General features: G+C 48.1%; 1 protein-coding gene across 1 annotated transcript; it reads left to right on the forward strand.

Annotated features, from left to right (window-relative positions):
- The first annotated feature begins 5,931 nt into the window (after nucleotides 1-5,931).
- Nucleotides 5,932-13,422, forward strand: CBLN4 (cerebellin 4 precursor). Its single transcript, XM_032350287.1, has 3 exons — nucleotides 5,932-7,674; nucleotides 10,695-10,811; nucleotides 12,622-13,422. Exons 1-3 carry the CDS (start codon nucleotides 7,384-7,386, stop codon nucleotides 12,817-12,819), a joined length of 606 nt encoding a protein of 201 aa, XP_032206178.1. The 5' UTR covers nucleotides 5,932-7,383; the 3' UTR covers nucleotides 12,820-13,422.
- The last annotated feature ends 4,142 nt before the right edge of the window (nucleotides 13,423-17,564 follow it).

Here is a 17,564-nt window from a genome sequence, read left to right on the forward strand (position 1 = left end):
CCATAAACACTAGAATCATTCTCGGTGATGCAGGATGCTCCTATCAGAGAGGAAGACATCTCTGCAGAGATGCGTGTCGCACCTCACACTCACTCCAGCAGGCACCCGAGGAGCACCGTCGGTGGCGAGGAGAGTCACTTTGGGACTGAAACTCTTCCCCTCCGTCCTCCCTGAAGGGCACACCATTAAACCCAGAGCAGTTCAAAGTGTCTAGGACCCTCCAGTTGCTAAATAACTAATTGGACTCCCAGCTCCTTAAGATACCTCCGTCCGGCTCTGAGGACCCCGGGCATTTTGACACCTGCAACATTTCTCTGATTCCGCTGTTGCTGTGATGACGGTTTCTGGCCAGCTCTTCTGGACTTCCTGCGTAATTTTCACTTCGGGGAATCTATTTCTGCTAAATGCTTCTTCCAGATACTCTGAGGGATGAGACCCATTGCTTAAGAGGATGAGGAAGAAAGACAGAAAAAGAAAATCGGGCTCCTTGTCCCTCGCCAGGAACTCACAAATCTGCCTGGCGCGTTGAGCCCTACCGTTTGGCCTCATCACCCCCAGGGTCCCGTCCCGTGGCCGTACGTGGGTGCGCTGACAACTCGGCTTTGCTTCCCGTCTCTGTCCGGGTGTCGGAACCTAGGGTCTCTCTCACAGGTGGGCATGCGGTGGCCTTCCCCATTACAACATCTGTGGGGGTGACTGGGGGCCAGGGCAGCTGGTGCGCCTTGGCCCAGGGTGTGTGGTGCATCGCTCGCCTCGAGTCACTAATAGATTCCATAAATTAATGGTAATCGTTGCTACATCTCATTAAGCACCTCCTGCATTCCCAATGCGCTGCAGGTGCCCTGCAACCATTTCCCTGTCCAGTCCCCACAGGGAGCTAGGAACCGGATATTATTTTTATGATTGAATTTTTCCCGGCTAAAGGAAGCTTTCTAACTTTCCCCGTGGACGCTGAACTAGTAGGAGATGAAGATAATTCTAAATACTCTGTTTTCAGCCAAAAGGCTAATCAGCTTGACCGCAGATGGCCCCTTGGTGGGTGCACCCCACCAGCAGCGTCTACAAAGTCAAAGCACCATCTGCTTCACGGTCACCAGCTGCTAGTTAATAAACATATTCCCAGTTCATGGGCAAAAGCCACCATTTCAGCGCAGGGACAGAGAGTCTGCCTTGATGATAAGCCTCCCGGGAGATGCTGACAAGTAGGGCCCGTTGGTTGGAACTCTACACGCAGACCTTCCTTAGGTATGCGGCAGATAGTGACGGTAGGCAGGCACACACCGTGCGCCGGGCTGGGCCTTCCTTTGCGTGTTCTAAAAAGAGCCGAGTTGAATCTGAAATGTGATCAGAGCTTTCTTCATCAGCTGCAATGTAATTATTTTTCTTAAATATATACTGTGAGACATTCTATGTCTGGGCGTCTTCCTAGACGTTGAGTGAATGATTTCTTAGAGTTGGATCAATGTAACAAAATAAAGAAAATTGCTGTTCAGCCAATCCTGCCTATGAGAGAGCATGTTAGTTCCTTTTCTTCCCAAACTTGAATTCAATTTAAAGGATTAAAAAATATGTATTTTAAATGCAAACCACATCTTGTATGTTTTCTGTGGCCGTTCTGGTAATAAACGTCTGAACCACATTGGGAGGGGGTTTCCCTTCCTTCTTTCCACTCCTCGAAAGCCAACAGTTTGCTGTCTAGTTTTTCATATTTTTCCCTCTGCCTATTCAAGCATATCCGTCTCTACACAGGCTTAGAGACCACTAACGTGGGATCACACCATACAGATGAGTTCGTATCTTTTTTTTTTTTTCCATGTCGCTACATACTGCTTGCCCCCCTCCTATGAGGGAGGGTTTGTCCTCTCCCCATGACGCCACCCCAGTAGCCCACCCACTGGCAGGAATCAGGGGTGTGCACTCAAACTCTGCTTCTCTGGCCAAGGTCGGGGGTGGGGGGCGAGCATTTGATATCAGATGGAGCAGGGAGTCTCTTCCCTGGGATTCTGGGGCACCCTCTGGGTGGATGGATCTGCGTGTGTAAAGTCGGGAGTGTTTGCTGTCATTGTCCCTCATCCAGGCTTCAGAGGAAACTCGCTTGTGGTGAGCAGAAGAGTAACACAGATGTGCTGAGGAGAGAGGGAGAGAAAGACAGGGAGAGAGGGATGGAAGGAAGGGGATCCAGTGAGACGGAGGGGCAGGGGGAGAGGGAGGTGGGGCGGGCGGTGTTTGGTTGTCTGTAAGGCTTCATTCCATTCCCAAAGCTCGGTTCTGCCCTTGGACTCTGTGAGGTCCTTCCAGTAATTCTCTCTTGTGCTCCGTTGGCTTTTCCATTCTTACTACCTACAGGTGGATTAAACATTCTAAGCCCCTCAGAATTTTAGAAAGAATTTCACTTTGCCTATCATACGTGTATCATAGAGAGCGAATGATGTATCATTTCCTCCATGAGAGATGTGGGCAGTGGTAAGTCGTTACTTTTTCAATACCTACCCCCCCCCCAACCCGCTGCCAACTTACTGACTCTCTGCTAAATCCTGGGCTCCTGAGGAGTTGATCGTGTATGGGGGCATGGAAAACACAACAAATAAATCAACAAGTTCAGAAAATTGTGAAACGTGTAACGAATGGCACGAGCACAGGGTATGACGCGAAGGCTGAAGAGAGGCAGTGGGGTCTGTCTGCGACTGTAACCAGAAGCCTGCCTGGACCCTGTTATGTGGGTGACTGGAGGGGACTGCAGAGATGGAGTGTCTCAAACAATGCTTCAGTCGTAAAATTAAGCAGAAACAATTTTTTTTTTAAAGATTTTATTTATTTATTTGACAGAGAGAGAAATCACAAGTAGGCGGAGAGTCAGGCAGAGAGAGAGAGAAGCAGGCTCCCGCTGAGCAAAGAGCCTGATGCGGGACTCGATCCCAGGACACTGAGATCATGACATGAGCTGAAGGCAGCGGCTTAATCCACTGAGCCACCCAGGCGCCCCAAGCAGAAACAATTTTTAAACCACCCGTCTACTTGCCCCCAGAATACCCTCTTCATGCAAAGTCAGTGGTCTGGCTGTCTCCAGAGGGGGTTCTGAGGACGTCCTCAACAGTTCTCCGAAACGTTCCGGATTAACATCATACGCATTATTCCCAGAGCCTTTTTGTCCTCAATATACTTATTCTCCCTTGAAGAATCATGTTTGCTTGGGCTGAAAACTATCACCGTGGAGAGTAAAGGGTAATTAAGTGTCCCGGTGGACCTTAGTCTGGTGATGATGTGAAAATCTCTCTCTCTCTCTCTCTCGATATTCTACCTTCCACCTGACTGAACTTGGGGTGCCCTGTGCGCCATGCTGCTCAGAGACGTTGCGTGTTCAACCATGAGGTTCTTTTCCAGGCAATGTCCTTCGAGGTGAATACCCTGTGTCTACCTTTGCCTTCTTTGAGACATTTTCTTCAGGAACCGAAAATCACTTTTGATCCTTACTGTCTTGGGCTTACTTGGAACTTGGTTTCTCTGAGGGATGGTTAGACAATCAGTCGTGGAATTTATTGACCTCGGGGGCAGTCTTTCCTATGGAAGACCAGGTCAGATTCTAACATACTTTACCAATTTATAAGTTGAGCCCAGCTGCAGAGAAATGAAATCATTAAAGGTCTAGGGACAACATTTCTGGGCATCAAGTACAATCAGGAGATCTCAGAACAGGGACACTGGGAAAAAAAAAAAAAAGGAAAAGAAAGAAACAGATCTGTGCTGCGGACTTGGACTTGATTCTGCTTCTTTTCTCCTGGGGATGCCGGGCCTGGAGGCGAGGGTGAGGAGCAGGTGATGCTTCCTTTCTCCAAATGTTAGGACAACATTTCCCATAGGCAGGAGACTGGATTTGTTAATGTCTTTTGGCAGGAGAGGCAGGCCGGACGTGGTATGATTGCTGGGATGTTGTTCCAATGGCGATTTGGAGCTCAAGTGAAATGGGTTTTATTGCAAGGACACAAGCTGTTCTCAAGGAACCCAAAGTTAGATGAACATGTTGCTGGGCTCCTTGTGGGGAGGAATCAGGACTGGAGATGCACCCCCGTGTCTCACAAGGGCGCAATCTCCCCAACTGGCCTCTGTCTCTAAGTGTGCTCGGCTCTTCTATTTCTTCCAGCATGTTCCACTGTTAGCCTGCATGTGGCCCTCCCGTGGCTAGTTCAGGAGACTACAGACCTCTCCTCTGCAGGACCCAGTGCTGACTAGAAGGCCTCTCAGTGTCTCATTCAGATCCCAAAGAGAGAGAATCTGGCATCCCCAGCTCAGCAGCTCAGTCAAGCTTATGGGCTTCTGATATCAAATGGCTTGACAGCCCCAGAGCCCACAGGCTACCCCTGTTCAGTCAGCTGTGGTGGGAAGGGACACAGGACCCTATGATTCACAACGTCAGATCACCTCTCTCAGTAAGAGTCGACAAGAAATGCAGTGTTCCCCCTCGTCACAACATCCTGAATAGGGGAACATCTTTCATAGAAAACCAAGATTTTCATCTCTGGTTATCTAGGCGGCCTAGAATTTGAATTTTACTCAGAGAGATTTCTTTACACCCACTTGTACTATTAGGTAAATGGAGGATAATTACATTCTCTCTGGAAGCCTCTGGTCATTCCGTAATCTATTAGTGAGTCCGCAAGATGATCAGTCTGCTAGATTTGGGGGCTGTGAAATAAATTTCTTTTGGTGAGGAAGAGAGGAGGAACGGTTAAGGATTTCTTTAAATCTGAGTTCTTGCAGGAAGGAAGATGCCCAGAGGAGAAAAAGATGCAGAGAATATATCGGGGTCGGTGGGGAAGAGAGCGTGTCGGGTATTTAACAATTCTGTCACCGACAGAGCTTTTTTTTTTCAAACCCTTTCCAGCCGGAAGTTGAACAAACCAGGTCTCAGTCACCAAGCAACTGTCCTGGAAAAGGAAGGCAGGGTGCTTACCCCTACAGGAGAGAAAGAGACACCAAATTAGATCCAGCCTCTGCTCTCAAAAGACAGCCTCAAATGAGAGGAAATTGCAGCTGCTCTCCAGGCTGACTGTGTAAGAGCCTGACGAGAGTTAACTCAGGGTAGGAAGAGTTGATGTGAAAAGCCGCGCTGGGCTTAGGGGCGGACCTCTGTGCTTGGGGAACTGGGGGCCATCTTCGAAAGACCTTTTTGGTTGTAGCTTGGATTGGTGAGAGTCAACATTATGACAACGGGCACTTGCCAATCAGAACGGATACTGGTCCCAATGGAGGAGCACTGGGGGGTCCCTTGGGCTGCAGACATGGGCTCTTCAGCTGCAAAAGGGGAGCATGGCCCAGGGAAATACCAACCGGTAGAAATACTTCTGGTTTTAACAATTGGAGGTGCAATGTGGTGTTTATGGCTCAACACCTTCTGAGGGACCTTCTGAGGGAGGAGACTGGAGATACAGGCCTGGCTCCTGCTGGGGAGGGGCTCGAATCCATGTTAATGCGGATGCCCATCACTTAGGAAGGAACAGGGGAGTCCTCTATCTGGGGGACATTGTTCAACCAACATCCCTTCGATTAATAATTAGTCAGGAATGGCAGGTGGGGGTGATCTATTGATCGAAGATGCGGTGCCTGTCCTTTGTCAGCTGGAGTCTGAAAGGCGTTTGGGAAGAGGGTGACAGGCCCCGGACGCATGATAGTACTGGAGGGCTGACAGGACTTCCCATAGTGGAGTCCGGCCTTCACAGATAGGGTCAGTGACTTGGCCAAGTTCACGCAGCCAGAGACAAGCCCTTCCTGCCCAGGGATGGCTGCGGAAGGAGAAGAGAAGTCTTGTCAATCAGAGGCCAAGATGGCAGTGGGGTGGCCCAGAGGGGAGGATGGCCCGTCAAGAAGGTGCTGTATTCTCAGCAGTGGAGTTGGGTTTTTTGGGGGGGAGGGGGCGGGAGTACGGTTTCAGAGGACTTATTCCTGCCGGGTTCACTGTCTCTCACTCTTCCTCTGGCTTGGCTTGGGGTGGCTTCGCGCTGTGGGTGGAAAGGCGCACGCCCCTGCAGCTTCCAAGGCTCATCTTCCCCGAGCGGAAGGCATCAGGCACCTCCTCCCGGCGGCCCCGCCGGCTTTGGTACGCCCCGAGGCTCCCCAGAGCTCGCCAGGCGCCAGGGCTCCTTGGGGCCGGCTCCGGGCCAGCCGCGGTCGGGACTCCGGCGAGTCCCCAGGTCCTGGGCCGCGCGCTGCCGCCGGCCCCGCTTCACCGCTCGGCTGCGGAGCCCCGCGCCGGGGAGGGGCGAGGAGAGCCGCAGCCCCCTCTGCCCGCCCAGACCGAGGAGGGGCAAGCAGGCAGGCGCGGAGCTGGGCGAGCGCGGGGCTGTGCGCGCGTCTCTCCGGGTACACACTCTCCGCGCCGCGCGCTCCCCGGGCAGGGTGGCCTCGGACCTCGGCAGACAGCAGCGGTGTGCGCCGCGCTTGCTCCGGGGCGCGTTCACCGCCTGGCGGGAGCCTCTCGTTGGGGTCACTCGACTGCTGCTCCTCCTCTCCCGGGAGCCAGCGGGGTGAGCTGGAGGCCAACCCCGCCGGACGCCGCGCTCCTATAAATAGCACGCGTGTGCTCGCCTGGCGCCCTCCCGGCTGCGCGAGGACAGACAAAGTTGTGCGCAGGGACTCGGGGCGCGCGGCAGCGGCTGGAGAGGACCCCGCCGCCGAGCCGCCTTGCGCCCTGGAACCGATCCCGCGACTCGGTGCTCTCCGTGCCCAAGACCCGGCCGGTTGCTGCCTACCTGCCGACATCCGGGAGGCGCTGAGGTGTGGGGGATTTTTGGCGAGGCTAAAGTGGGAGTCGCTAGAGTCCTGGCCATGAACACAGCCTCGCGTCCTTCTCAGTCCGGGAAACACCTTCTGCTTCTGTAATCCGTCCCTGTCGCAAGCCGGACGCTTACCCAACCGACATCCGCACCGCTCGGCACCCACCTATCCCCGAGGCTTTTCTTTGCGTCTCCTTTGTTTTTCCTGCTCCGTCGTCCACCTGGGGGTGCTTGGGTTTGGGGTGAGAATTTACTGCCGTTTTCCTGTTTGAGGTGTGAATGGGAGGGTTTGCGGACTTTTAGATGTCCAGGAACAAGGGTGGGTGCAGGGGCCCCGGGCAGGGCTGATTCTTGGGCGGAGGAGGGTGGGGTAGGGGGTTCTGCATGAGCTCCTTAAAGGACAAAGGTAACAGAACCAGCGAGAGAGCGCGAGCGGAGACTTTGACTTCAAACCACGGAATTGGGGGAAGTGTGCGCGCCGCCGCCGCTGCCGCCGCCGTTCCCGCAGCGCTGTCGATCTAGCCACTGGCAGCTTCCCGAGCGCCGGGGTCCCGGGCTTGGAGGCGAAGCGCGCGAGCAGGAGCGCAGCCGGCTGCGGCTGCCCACGCGGCTCACCATGGGCTCCGGGAGCCGGGCGCTGTCCGTGGTACCGGCCGTGCTGCTGGCCCTCACCCTGCCGGGGCTGCCCGTCTGGGCGCAGAACGACACGGAGCCCATTGTGCTGGAGGGCAAGTGTCTGGTGGTGTGCGACTCGAACCCGGCTACGGACTCCAAGGGCTCCTCTTCCTCCCCTCTGGGGATCTCGGTCCGGGCGGCCAACTCCAAGGTCGCCTTCTCAGCGGTGCGGAGCACCAACCACGAGCCGTCGGAGATGAGCAACAAGACGCGCATCATTTACTTCGATCAGGTCAGACCCTGAGGGATGCAGGGCACCCAGTGTGTGTATGGATGGTGGTGGTGGGGTGGAGGATTGACCTCCCTGCAGCCCCGACCCAGGCTGCCTGCTCAGGCTAAGCTGGTCTGGCTGGGACGTGGGGGATCATTTTGGCACTCGCCTTCCCAAAGATGTCTGGGTCTGAAACTTCTGTCTCTCCCACCATCGCCCCTGCCCGCATTCTTTCCCTCCTGGCCTCCGGAGAGAGATGAGGGGGAGAGGCTGGGAGCGCAGAACCCAGCTACAAGAGGTCCGGACGAGTTTCACAGCAACAGGTCCATTGGAGCTGGCAGGAGTCTGGTCCCTGGACCTCGCAATCTCTTGGCTAGTGCTTGGACCCCGGGCTCAGACCCCTCTGCAGGGGCCGCCCAGGCGGTTCCCCCGCGGTCCCCTCAGGGTTTCCCAATAAATGGTTTGTTTCCCCCAGGTGGAGAAACTTCTCCCCAAAGAGAGCTTCGGGGGCCCACATTCTCTGCAGAGGTCTAGCAGGTGGCCGCAGACAGTGGGCAGCGACGGACGGTGTGGGTTGGGTCGCACCCACCTTTCTGCTGCCAGGATCCCCACACACGTTGCAGGCGCCACTGCAGCGGAAAGCCTTTCTGTGGTACTTGGCGAAAAGTTGTGGAGGGAAAAGAAGGGCAGCTGCAGGAAGCTCCCTTTGGGAAGCGCAGGGGGAGCCTTGGTGTTCCCAGACCCTGCTCTGGTCCTTCCCGAGAATTGCAAATTACTGGGGAAAGACAGGCTTTGGGGTTGAGGGTAGGGGGTGGGAAGGAACTGATGAAGTCTATGGCTTCTTTTGAGCGACCTGGAGCTCTGGGGTTTGGCTAGTGAGAAACCCCAGGACTATCAGCTTAGCTTCAGCAGGGAGTCTTAAAACTGGAAACTGAACTCTGGGGTTGTAATTTCAACCTTAACAGCACCCAGAGTATTTTAAATTACAAAGTCACTTGTGTAGTTCACAGTTGTATGCAAAGCCACATGTGTAGGAACACAGGTTAGGTGGTACTGCAGTGTGTGCCAGGGAAGGGAAGAGATGACATTTCCATTCCTTACTTAATTGTTCCTAAGTAATGCACTCTCCAGCTGGCCAGGCAGAGAATGCTTCTCTGGGGCTTACTATCAGATAGCCATAATTTTTAAGGAATGAAGCAGCCCCTTTGGGGTTTTGGTGCAGTGCTTTCCATCCTGATGGAAATAAAGTCGAGCACCACCCCTGGTTTATATTTCAGTGCATTAATTAAATGTTGGACCATTGTGGACATGGCACTGTACAATGCCTTCTTTTCTATGACCTTTCTGTCAATTAGAAGAGGAGAGGCTATGTCTTCTGTTTGGGAAGATATGCATCTCAGAGACCACAAGACACATTTACTTATAAGTCTCTATGTGCCTCTAATTACAATATAGAGGCAACATCCAGCCTTGTGTGTAGTCAACACTAATCAGATGTTTCCATTATTGCTAATGAATTATGCTGCTCGTATCCGAGTCAGAAAGTCCCCGCTAAGTACCTCAAATTATTTTAAATGTGCTTGAAAAAATCTTTGTAACACCTCTGCTGGGGATTATTGCAAAGCTGGTGATTGGTTGTTGAAAGATCATTAATCATCAGGTCAGAGAAAGAAATCTGAGGATTGTTTGGAAGAAGGTGGAATCTCAGAATGAAATCATACACATATATGTACTTAAGTCGAGGGTTGAACCTGGTACATCAACTTGACCCGCTATGATATTCTGGTGCGTTGCTCAGAGGCGATAGTATGGTTCTAGGGAATTATGCAAAAGGCCTAATATTGGTGCAAATGTCGAGTTTACAAGAGATGGTGGCAGATTGCCATTGATACAGTGGAAATCTATCCTTACAGGGACATCTGATTTTTTTGAATGCCAGTTGTAGATTTATTTCTTGGAGAGAAGTGGAATAAACCCCAGTTACTTTACAAACTTCCCACCCCCAAACATTCTCATTCTCCTTCTCATAGAAGGGACTGACTTAGGTGACATTTGCAAATTTGGTTTAAGAGGTCACATATTGAAATTCAGAGTTAATTTCATAAGCAGTAGAAACAGGCTGCACATCTTGGAATACAAAATGCATTGCTGCTTTCTTAGGAAGTAGTGCCTTATTTTACTTTTCATTTTTGACCCTTGAGTTTAAATAAAGAGCAGGTGATTGATAAGAGAATAATGGATAACACTGGCAGGAACACAAGAAAGCCACCAGTTTCACAGTCTGTCCTTATTCATGCTCTACTTTTTGGCAGCCTGCAAAGGCTGAGTCATTGCCAAAATATTATAATTAAGGCCTAGATGGCACAGGACTGAAAAATGGCCATGGATCTTAGGAGAGGTTTGGCGGAGGCTTAGGGGAGGGCCAGGCATTCACATCAGTCTGTGCACTGTTCAGTGTCATGGATTATGTCACAGGGTGGAGGGGGTGCCTAGGCCTCTGTGTGATGTGTCCAGGAATGACTGCAGAGAGCCCACGGATGCCGATTGGCTGTCTTGGAAACGTCATCTCTGGACATTGCAAAGGCTTATAGAGGATGGAAATATAGATACAGGGCAGATGCCTTTTATCTGACTCTCAAGGTAAAGCTAATATTTATAAGCCCTCCGTGTTACCTAGATGTTTCCAGAGCCATCAGGCCTTGCTGGAAATTGAGGCATGAATACAAAGCAGTTATTTTATTTTATTTTTTTTTCCTATACCATTTGAAAGACAGAAAAACCTTCCATTACACAAATCTATTTTCTAAGTCACTAAAGAGGAAAAGAGTAGAACTCAATGTTTTATTCTCTATGGTTTCTTAAGCTACTTATGAAAGAAATAAAGAAAGCCAGAAGGAGAGAGAGAGATAGAGAGAAAGAGAAAGAGAAAGAGAGGGAGAGAGAAAGAGTGGTGGGCGAGAAACAAGCAAGCCAGGAAGGAAACTTACTTACAGAAGAGACTGTTGTAATAATTTACTGTTCCGTATTATTTTTATTTGTAGATCCTAGTAAATGTGGGCAATTTTTTCACCCTGGAGTCTGTCTTTGTAGCACCAAGAAAAGGAATTTACAGTTTCAGCTTTCATGTAATTAAAGTCTACCAGAGCCAAACAATCCAGGTACGTGTTGTGACCCTTCTCCTTCTTGGCCCCCGAACGGCAGTGTTCAATCGGCAGTGGGTTATGTATGTAAGTGTTTAGCCAGAGATGTGTTTTCATTATAAAAATAAACAACCATCTTTATAGTTTATTTTTAAAGCACTTAATTTCCAATTTTCTTCTTTATTGCATCCGTTAAAGCTACGACAAGAAACATATAGAAAAATAAATGGTTGAATGTATTACCTTCATAACAACCCACCATTTAAAAAACATGTCTTAGTAAAAACTCAGTAGCACCAATCTCTTTATAAGATCTTGATTTCATTTAATGCCTGTGCAAAAATTATTTAAACTTGTAAGGAAGAAACTTCTAAGACTAGCAGAACTTTACAAGTACATATTAAATAAAACAAATTTGCTATCATTGTTAAAAATTACGAGCTACTCTAGCCATTAGAACAAATTTATGAAGGAATAACTACTCAACGTACTTTTTACAAAAGGGTGATCCCCTGCATATGCTTTAAATAATTTATGCTCAGTTACTCTGATCCTAGTGAAGTCAAAAAAATTTCAGTTCCACAGTTAGCAACATATTTTGTGTTGTCCTTTCTCAGGTAATAGGCTTGACCTTACACTCAAAGACTAGTTCCTATACTATTCAAATATGCTAGAATGGAATTCTAGCATTCTTTTTTATCTTACGCTCCGTGTGTGTGTTGTAGACTGTGGCCATAGCGAAGGGGGATTACCCTTCTACCAACTTTCACAGATCCTAGAGAATGGGTAAATCAATCATCCTCAGATTTAATTTAGGAGGTACTTTTTTTTGACATAAAAAGAATGAATATCTAGTAAACAAATTTACTAGCATGGAAAAGCTTTTCCCAAGCTCTGATATTTAGAAATTTATGTAATATTTATCACAGTGAAATCAAAATTGTAGTGGGAAGAAAAGTTTATGATTTGTTAATAATTTTGAATTTATTAATTGTGGCTTCTTTGCTAAGTATCCATCTTTAAAATCTTCACTAGCAGTGGTGATTATTATTTTTAATACACATTTAATGTATATGTATTGTTTTTAATACACATTATCAAGGGGGACAGAAAAAGAGAACACAACACCCCCCACAACACACATAAACACATTCCATAGTTTCAAATATTCACCACTATGACTGTGGTAGCCAACCAGTAACCTGAAAAAGATGTTGGTAGAATCATACTGTATCTGGGTTTATCAGAGCAAAGGGCCCTGGGCTTCTTTTTACTAATATACTGAGAAGCCTCAGACTTGCTTTTTTTGTTTTTTTAAGATTTTATTTATTTATTTGACTGACAGATCACAAGTAGGCAGAGAGGCAGAGAGAGAGAGAGAGAGAGAGGAGGAAGCAGGCTCCCTGCTGAGCAGAGAGTGCGATGGGGGCTTGATCCCAGGATCCTGGGATCATGACCTGAGCCAAAAGCAGAGGCTTTAACCCACTGAACCACCCAGGCACCCTTCAGACTTGCTTTATTACCAAAAGATTGCTACTGAATGTGAGAAATAAATAAAACAGCGAGCTCAATGTATGCATTGAAGGGAGGCCAGTTTTCCCAAGGCGAGGTTGCCCTTCGTGGATAGTATTCTTTTGTAGGCATTTCAGGAAATTTCTATGGGGGAAATTAAAAAAAAAAAAAAATCAGCCCAGTGGACCTACTAAGTGCACCCACTGCCGTTGGGATGAATTTGCTGAACATCAAATCTTTTACCAGGTCTGTCATCTCCAACATTATTCATTAGCCCTGGTAGATGTTTTCAGTGATTTATTTTTTTTCCTCATAGGTAAACCTGATGTTAAATGGAAAGCCAGTGATATCTGCCTTCGCCGGGGACAAAGATGTTACTCGCGAAGCTGCCACTAACGGCGTGCTACTCTACCTGGATAAGGAGGATAAGGTTTACCTAAAACTGGAGAAAGGTAACTTGGTTGGAGGCTGGCAGTATTCCACGTTCTCTGGCTTTCTGGTGTTTCCCTTATAGGACTTGATTCCTCCATGATGTTCCGACCCCTGAGTTGTTGGAAGATCAGTCTCTCATCATCCGATTGATGTCTTTGATCGGTTTCTCATGGGTGAATATGGATTCTCTTTAAGGATTCTAGGCCTGTCCGAACCAATACACAGTCTCACCGATTATTTTGTGTGTGTGCGCGTCTTGGCATACTTGGATGGGGACTCACAGCAGACATCGTATGTACCAGTGCTCACGTGTAACAGTTAAAAACTGTCTGCAAGGTTTATTCTGAATTTAATTTCCCGGCATCACTGAATCCGTTGCAGATGTGGAATTTTATTTATTTGTTTTTAGAAGATTGGCAACCGGGTCTAAGAATTAGAAAACTCAAGTTCTGACTTCAATCAACGGTTAGTGCGATCCTGCCAAAGAACTCTGTGCTGTGTTGGTATATCGATTATACTCGTTTTTATTCCTTTGGAATTAGTTTGTTCTGTTCTCTTATAGTAAGTGGAGAATTTTTTTTTTTCCCCAGTGACTGGCTTTGTGTCTTCTCTACAAATAGGGTAATGGATGGCCCGCTCGCAGTTACCCTCTGAGATCACCAACATGACTTCCCTTTACAAAAAAGAACGCTTCATAGTTGTATTTTAATTATATATGTGAAAGAGTCATATTTTCCAAATTATATTTTCTAATAGGAAGAATAGATCATAAGTCTGACAAGGAAAAACTTGCTTACCCAAGTTCTAAGTGCTCAGCCCCCAAGCTCCCCCCACCCCCCCCAAAACGCCCTCCTCTTTGGGAAATCTTATACTTTCTTGCTCAGCTTGAATTAACATGATGGATAATAACCACATTATTAAAAACCTAAGGGATTTTTTTCCCTTGGACGTGACCACTTTATTAAATGGAGATGGGATGCCCTTGTTTTTAATTATACCTATTTTTCAAGCCTTCTGTTGTGTTTGAAAGTATCATCTGGTTTTGCCTTAATTCCTTCAATTGTATATATTTATCTGTTTAGCTAATATTAAATCCAAATATCCCATATCGAAACTTAGTGCAATATCTTATTTTGTCTTTTGTACAGGTCATATGAACTCATAAAATTATTTATGTCTCTGTCATAGAATAAAAGTTCATATATGTTAGCTGAATTGTTTTGTCCTTCTGCCTCGGGGAAATATGTCTTCTCCGTGGTTTATTTCCATACCTTCTTTCCCTCCCCTTTCTCGTTTCTATTCCCTGGAGTTTACCAAAAGCTTTCTGGATCAGGGGGTGGCGGGGGTGGGGGGTTGGCGGCGGGGAACTTTCTCTGAATTGGCCTAGGAAGCCTTCCCTGTGTTTAATCTGTTCAAATCCAGGAGTCGTCAGCCTGCCAAAAGAGAATCGATGGACTCCGTAGACTTTTCTTTCAGAAGGGACTTCCTCCGAGGTAGTTAAGAGAATTGGTTAAAATCTCCGGAGGGTGCTCAGTGCATGGCCATGGGTATAAAGACCACTGTTTTCAGTATGAAGTCTTCGGGGGGGGAAGTTCCACCCCCTTCGCAACGCTAAAAGACAAATAGAAGGTCACAGGTTTAGTTTGAGGAGGAACTGTTTCTGTCGATGTCTCATCTGGAGCTTTGGCTCAGTTTCCTGGTCTGTTGTCAACTAAAGCAATTTGGGAGAGCCCCTCCTGTAGATGGTGGCAGCAAGGAAGGAGTTAGAGGACCCCGTAGGAGGGACCTGTAGGCAGGGCTAGCGTAATTGCGATTAATCACCAAGTCAAAATAGTCCTTCGTCACAGAGCACTCTCCTTCTGCCCCAAGAAGAATTATCCGGAGATGCTGGCATTGGATCTTCAGTGTTTTGCTTGGCAAGTTACTCGTTCTCCAGCTGGCTTTCAGTTAGAAACTTTCCTCCGTGGTGATTGCGTAATGTGAGAAAACAATATTGCATAGGGGACTTTCATCTAAATAAGAATGGCATCCTCTGCAAATAGACGTGCTCTAACATAACCTTCTCCCCCGGCTCTCTGTCTGTATTCAGGGTTTGCATGTCTACCTTGCAGCAGGCTGGATTATACTTGGATAAAGACACTACTAGTAATTTTTTGGCAAAATGACTCAGGGGTATTGGAATTTAATAGACACCTATGATGGAACAGAGAAGATGTGAGGCTTAGCACCATAGACCAATGTAGAAGTGCCTTATATAAACATGCTTTGGCCATCTTTGGAGCTTGCCCTTATTTTTCTTGATTTTTTTTCTGAACATAAAAGAACGTTGGCAAAGGGTTTGACTGTCATTCCTAAACTTCTGCGTATATATTTTGGAATGCAAAATCCATTCAAAACCTCCCTGAAAAATTCGATATGAAAAGGCACCGAAGCTGTAGCTATCAGATGTGGAAGGGCCTTGTAGCAGGGAGGAACCCCAGTGGAGAGACGAGACATCTCATCATTGAGATGTGATGAATGGGTTCTTCTTCCGGACTGGGTCTAGGAAGTAAGAGCGACGCAGACCCAATGGCTGGAAAGGTAAGGTTGAAGGGAGAGAACAAAAGGGATAGAATGATGTAGTCCGGGGAATCTGGATTTGGGACAGATATAGGATGGAATGCTGCAACCTTGCCTTACCAGCTCTGTGACCCCGGGCGGCAGGTTCCCTCACCTCTCTGAGCTTTAGTTATTTCCTTTGTAAACAAGAAATTGTTGTGAGAATTTAACAAGACACGTGAAGTGCCTCGGACTCTGTAAGGAAGGTTAGTGAAGGGTTGGCTGTTCTTCCTAACATCTGAAGCCCTAGTGAGTAAAGAAGCAAGAGGGGCAGAAGCAGGATGTTAAGATTGGCATGACAAAGGGTCAAGAACTGATTGGGAGGGGAACCGGGTGAACAGGTGGAGGCAGGGGTATCCGAAGTCCTTCCAGAAATGGAGCCAGGTGCTCCCTGTGTATTCTATGACTTGAAAATAGTTTCCAGAAATTGCTCGGTCCACAAAAATGCTAACTGAACAGAGTATTTGCATCGGCTCTGTCCACATTCATCACTGCCAACGCCGTCTCTTCTGGGATGTTCTCCATCTCCTTTGACTGTTCCTTGATCTATTGATCAACAAATACAAGCAATTGTCTGTGGCAAGCAGAATCCCAAGAAAAACACAACTGAAGGAAAGAAAGAGCTTGTGCATAGGATCTCACTGATTGCACCTGCTTTTGGGGTGCTCCCCGTGACCCCAGATTCTGTTAGTGTGATTATCTAATTAAAATTTTGTTTTAATTCTTCTTTTTTGAATTAAGTCTGTTTTCCCCTTTCTTTTTGGTTTCTGGAGACCTATAGCCACGTGTCTTCTTTTGGCCTCTACATTTTAGCAAAGTACTGTTTTAAATCTCAAAATAAGTCTCGTCAGCCAGCATGGATGAAATTATCCTTCTAATGTGCCACATGCTTTGTTAAGGTGCTGAGTTCATACACGTGGTGATATCTGCCCTTTTCAGACCTCCCCAAGCATCAGACACAGGGTCTCTGCAGGGAGCAGCAGAGGTTTCAACATGTGGTTCCATCTCACCTCCTGACTGACCATACTAGGCTCTACCAGTCCCCCTTTATTGTAGAATCCACCTGTCCCCAGGACAGTGGTAACCCACTGGTCATAGCATGGTCCCCAGGTTGGTTGACCTAATGCCCACAGAAAAGTGATGAGCAGAGGAACGTGACAGCTTATGATAGCCGGTCACATTCAGAGCTTGGAGCTACAGTAGAATTCTTGTGCTAAGTGGTTCCCTTGGGTAGGGAGAGGGTGGGGTTTAAGAGGTTGGTTTTTATAGGTTACTCCTCCCCTCTACTGCAGGCCCATCTTTCATATGGGTTTCAATGGCTATAGAATAAAAAAGATGCATTTTTTTTGCCCCCATGTCCCGTCCCAAGCTGACCTTTTTATGGGAAACAGCTCCTTTGTGAATTTGATCCTGAAGTTGCCTTATGTCTGCTTCTCAAATGAATGTGCTTAAGAACCATCTGGGAAATGGGATAAAAAAATACAGGTTTCAATGTAGTAGGTCTGGGGTGGGCCCTGAAACTCCCTTTTGACAAAGCTCCCAGGTGATGCTGCTGGTCCTGGCTCAGGTACCACATGCTGAATGGTGGGACTCTCTATGGTTGTTTGTTAAAGGCTCATTAGTCACTGTGTGGTCTTTGTGTCTGCGTCACCTGGGGCTTAGGAAGTCCAGGTGGGGTCTGGACTCACCCAGACCTACTGAGTCAGAATCCACCTTTTTCAAAAGGTCTTCTTGCCCCACCCCATAGTTTTAGGCCCGCGAGCGTTAATGAAGTCTTGTCTTTAAGTAAAACCCGAGCCCTCCAGCTTCAGTCTCTCGTGAGCTGGGCTTTGGGCAGCTGTGGTTTTGCCAAGTCCCCAGGTGATTCTCTGAACCTCAGTCCATCCAGGTACAGGCATTTCTTCGCGGTTCCCAGAACTACAAATTCTCCTGGGAGCCTCCCTGTTTGTAACGCAGCCGCTGAAGGCCGCGTGCCCGCAGCTCTTGTGCGGGTCAACGCCGGGCTCTTCCCTTGTGATGGGAAGGGGCTTCGGGCACAGTGGCCGGCCTGTGCGGAGGGAGGACTCGAGGAAGACCTTCCCTCGAGCAAAGATGTGGGAGACGCTTGCGTGGAAACGGAGGTAAGTCACCCACAGACAGTGGCTTTCTGGTGAAGAGAGAAAACCCTTATCGACTTTCCTCCTGTGGTCAGCATTTGTTCTGAAATAAAGATGTCGTTACCCCGTGTTT

The sequence above is a fragment of the Mustela erminea genome, chromosome 7 (assembly GCF_009829155.1).
Source record: "Mustela erminea isolate mMusErm1 chromosome 7, mMusErm1.Pri, whole genome shotgun sequence".
Taxonomy (NCBI): Eukaryota; Metazoa; Chordata; class Mammalia; order Carnivora; family Mustelidae; genus Mustela; species Mustela erminea.

What these genes read in the sequence shown, in the direction of transcription:
- CBLN4 (XM_032350287.1), top strand. Translation starts at nt 7,384, where the DNA reads ATGGGCTCCGGGAGCCGGGCGCTGTCCGTGGTACCGGCCGTGCTGCTG. An exon ending in GCATCATTTACTTCGATCAG is followed by an intron (nt 7,675 to 10,694) that starts GTCAGACCCTGA and finishes TTTTATTTGTAG; the next exon opens with ATCCTAGTAAATGTGGGCAA. An exon ending in ACCAGAGCCAAACAATCCAG is followed by an intron (nt 10,812 to 12,621) that starts GTACGTGTTGTG and finishes TTTTCCTCATAG; the next exon opens with GTAAACCTGATGTTAAATGG.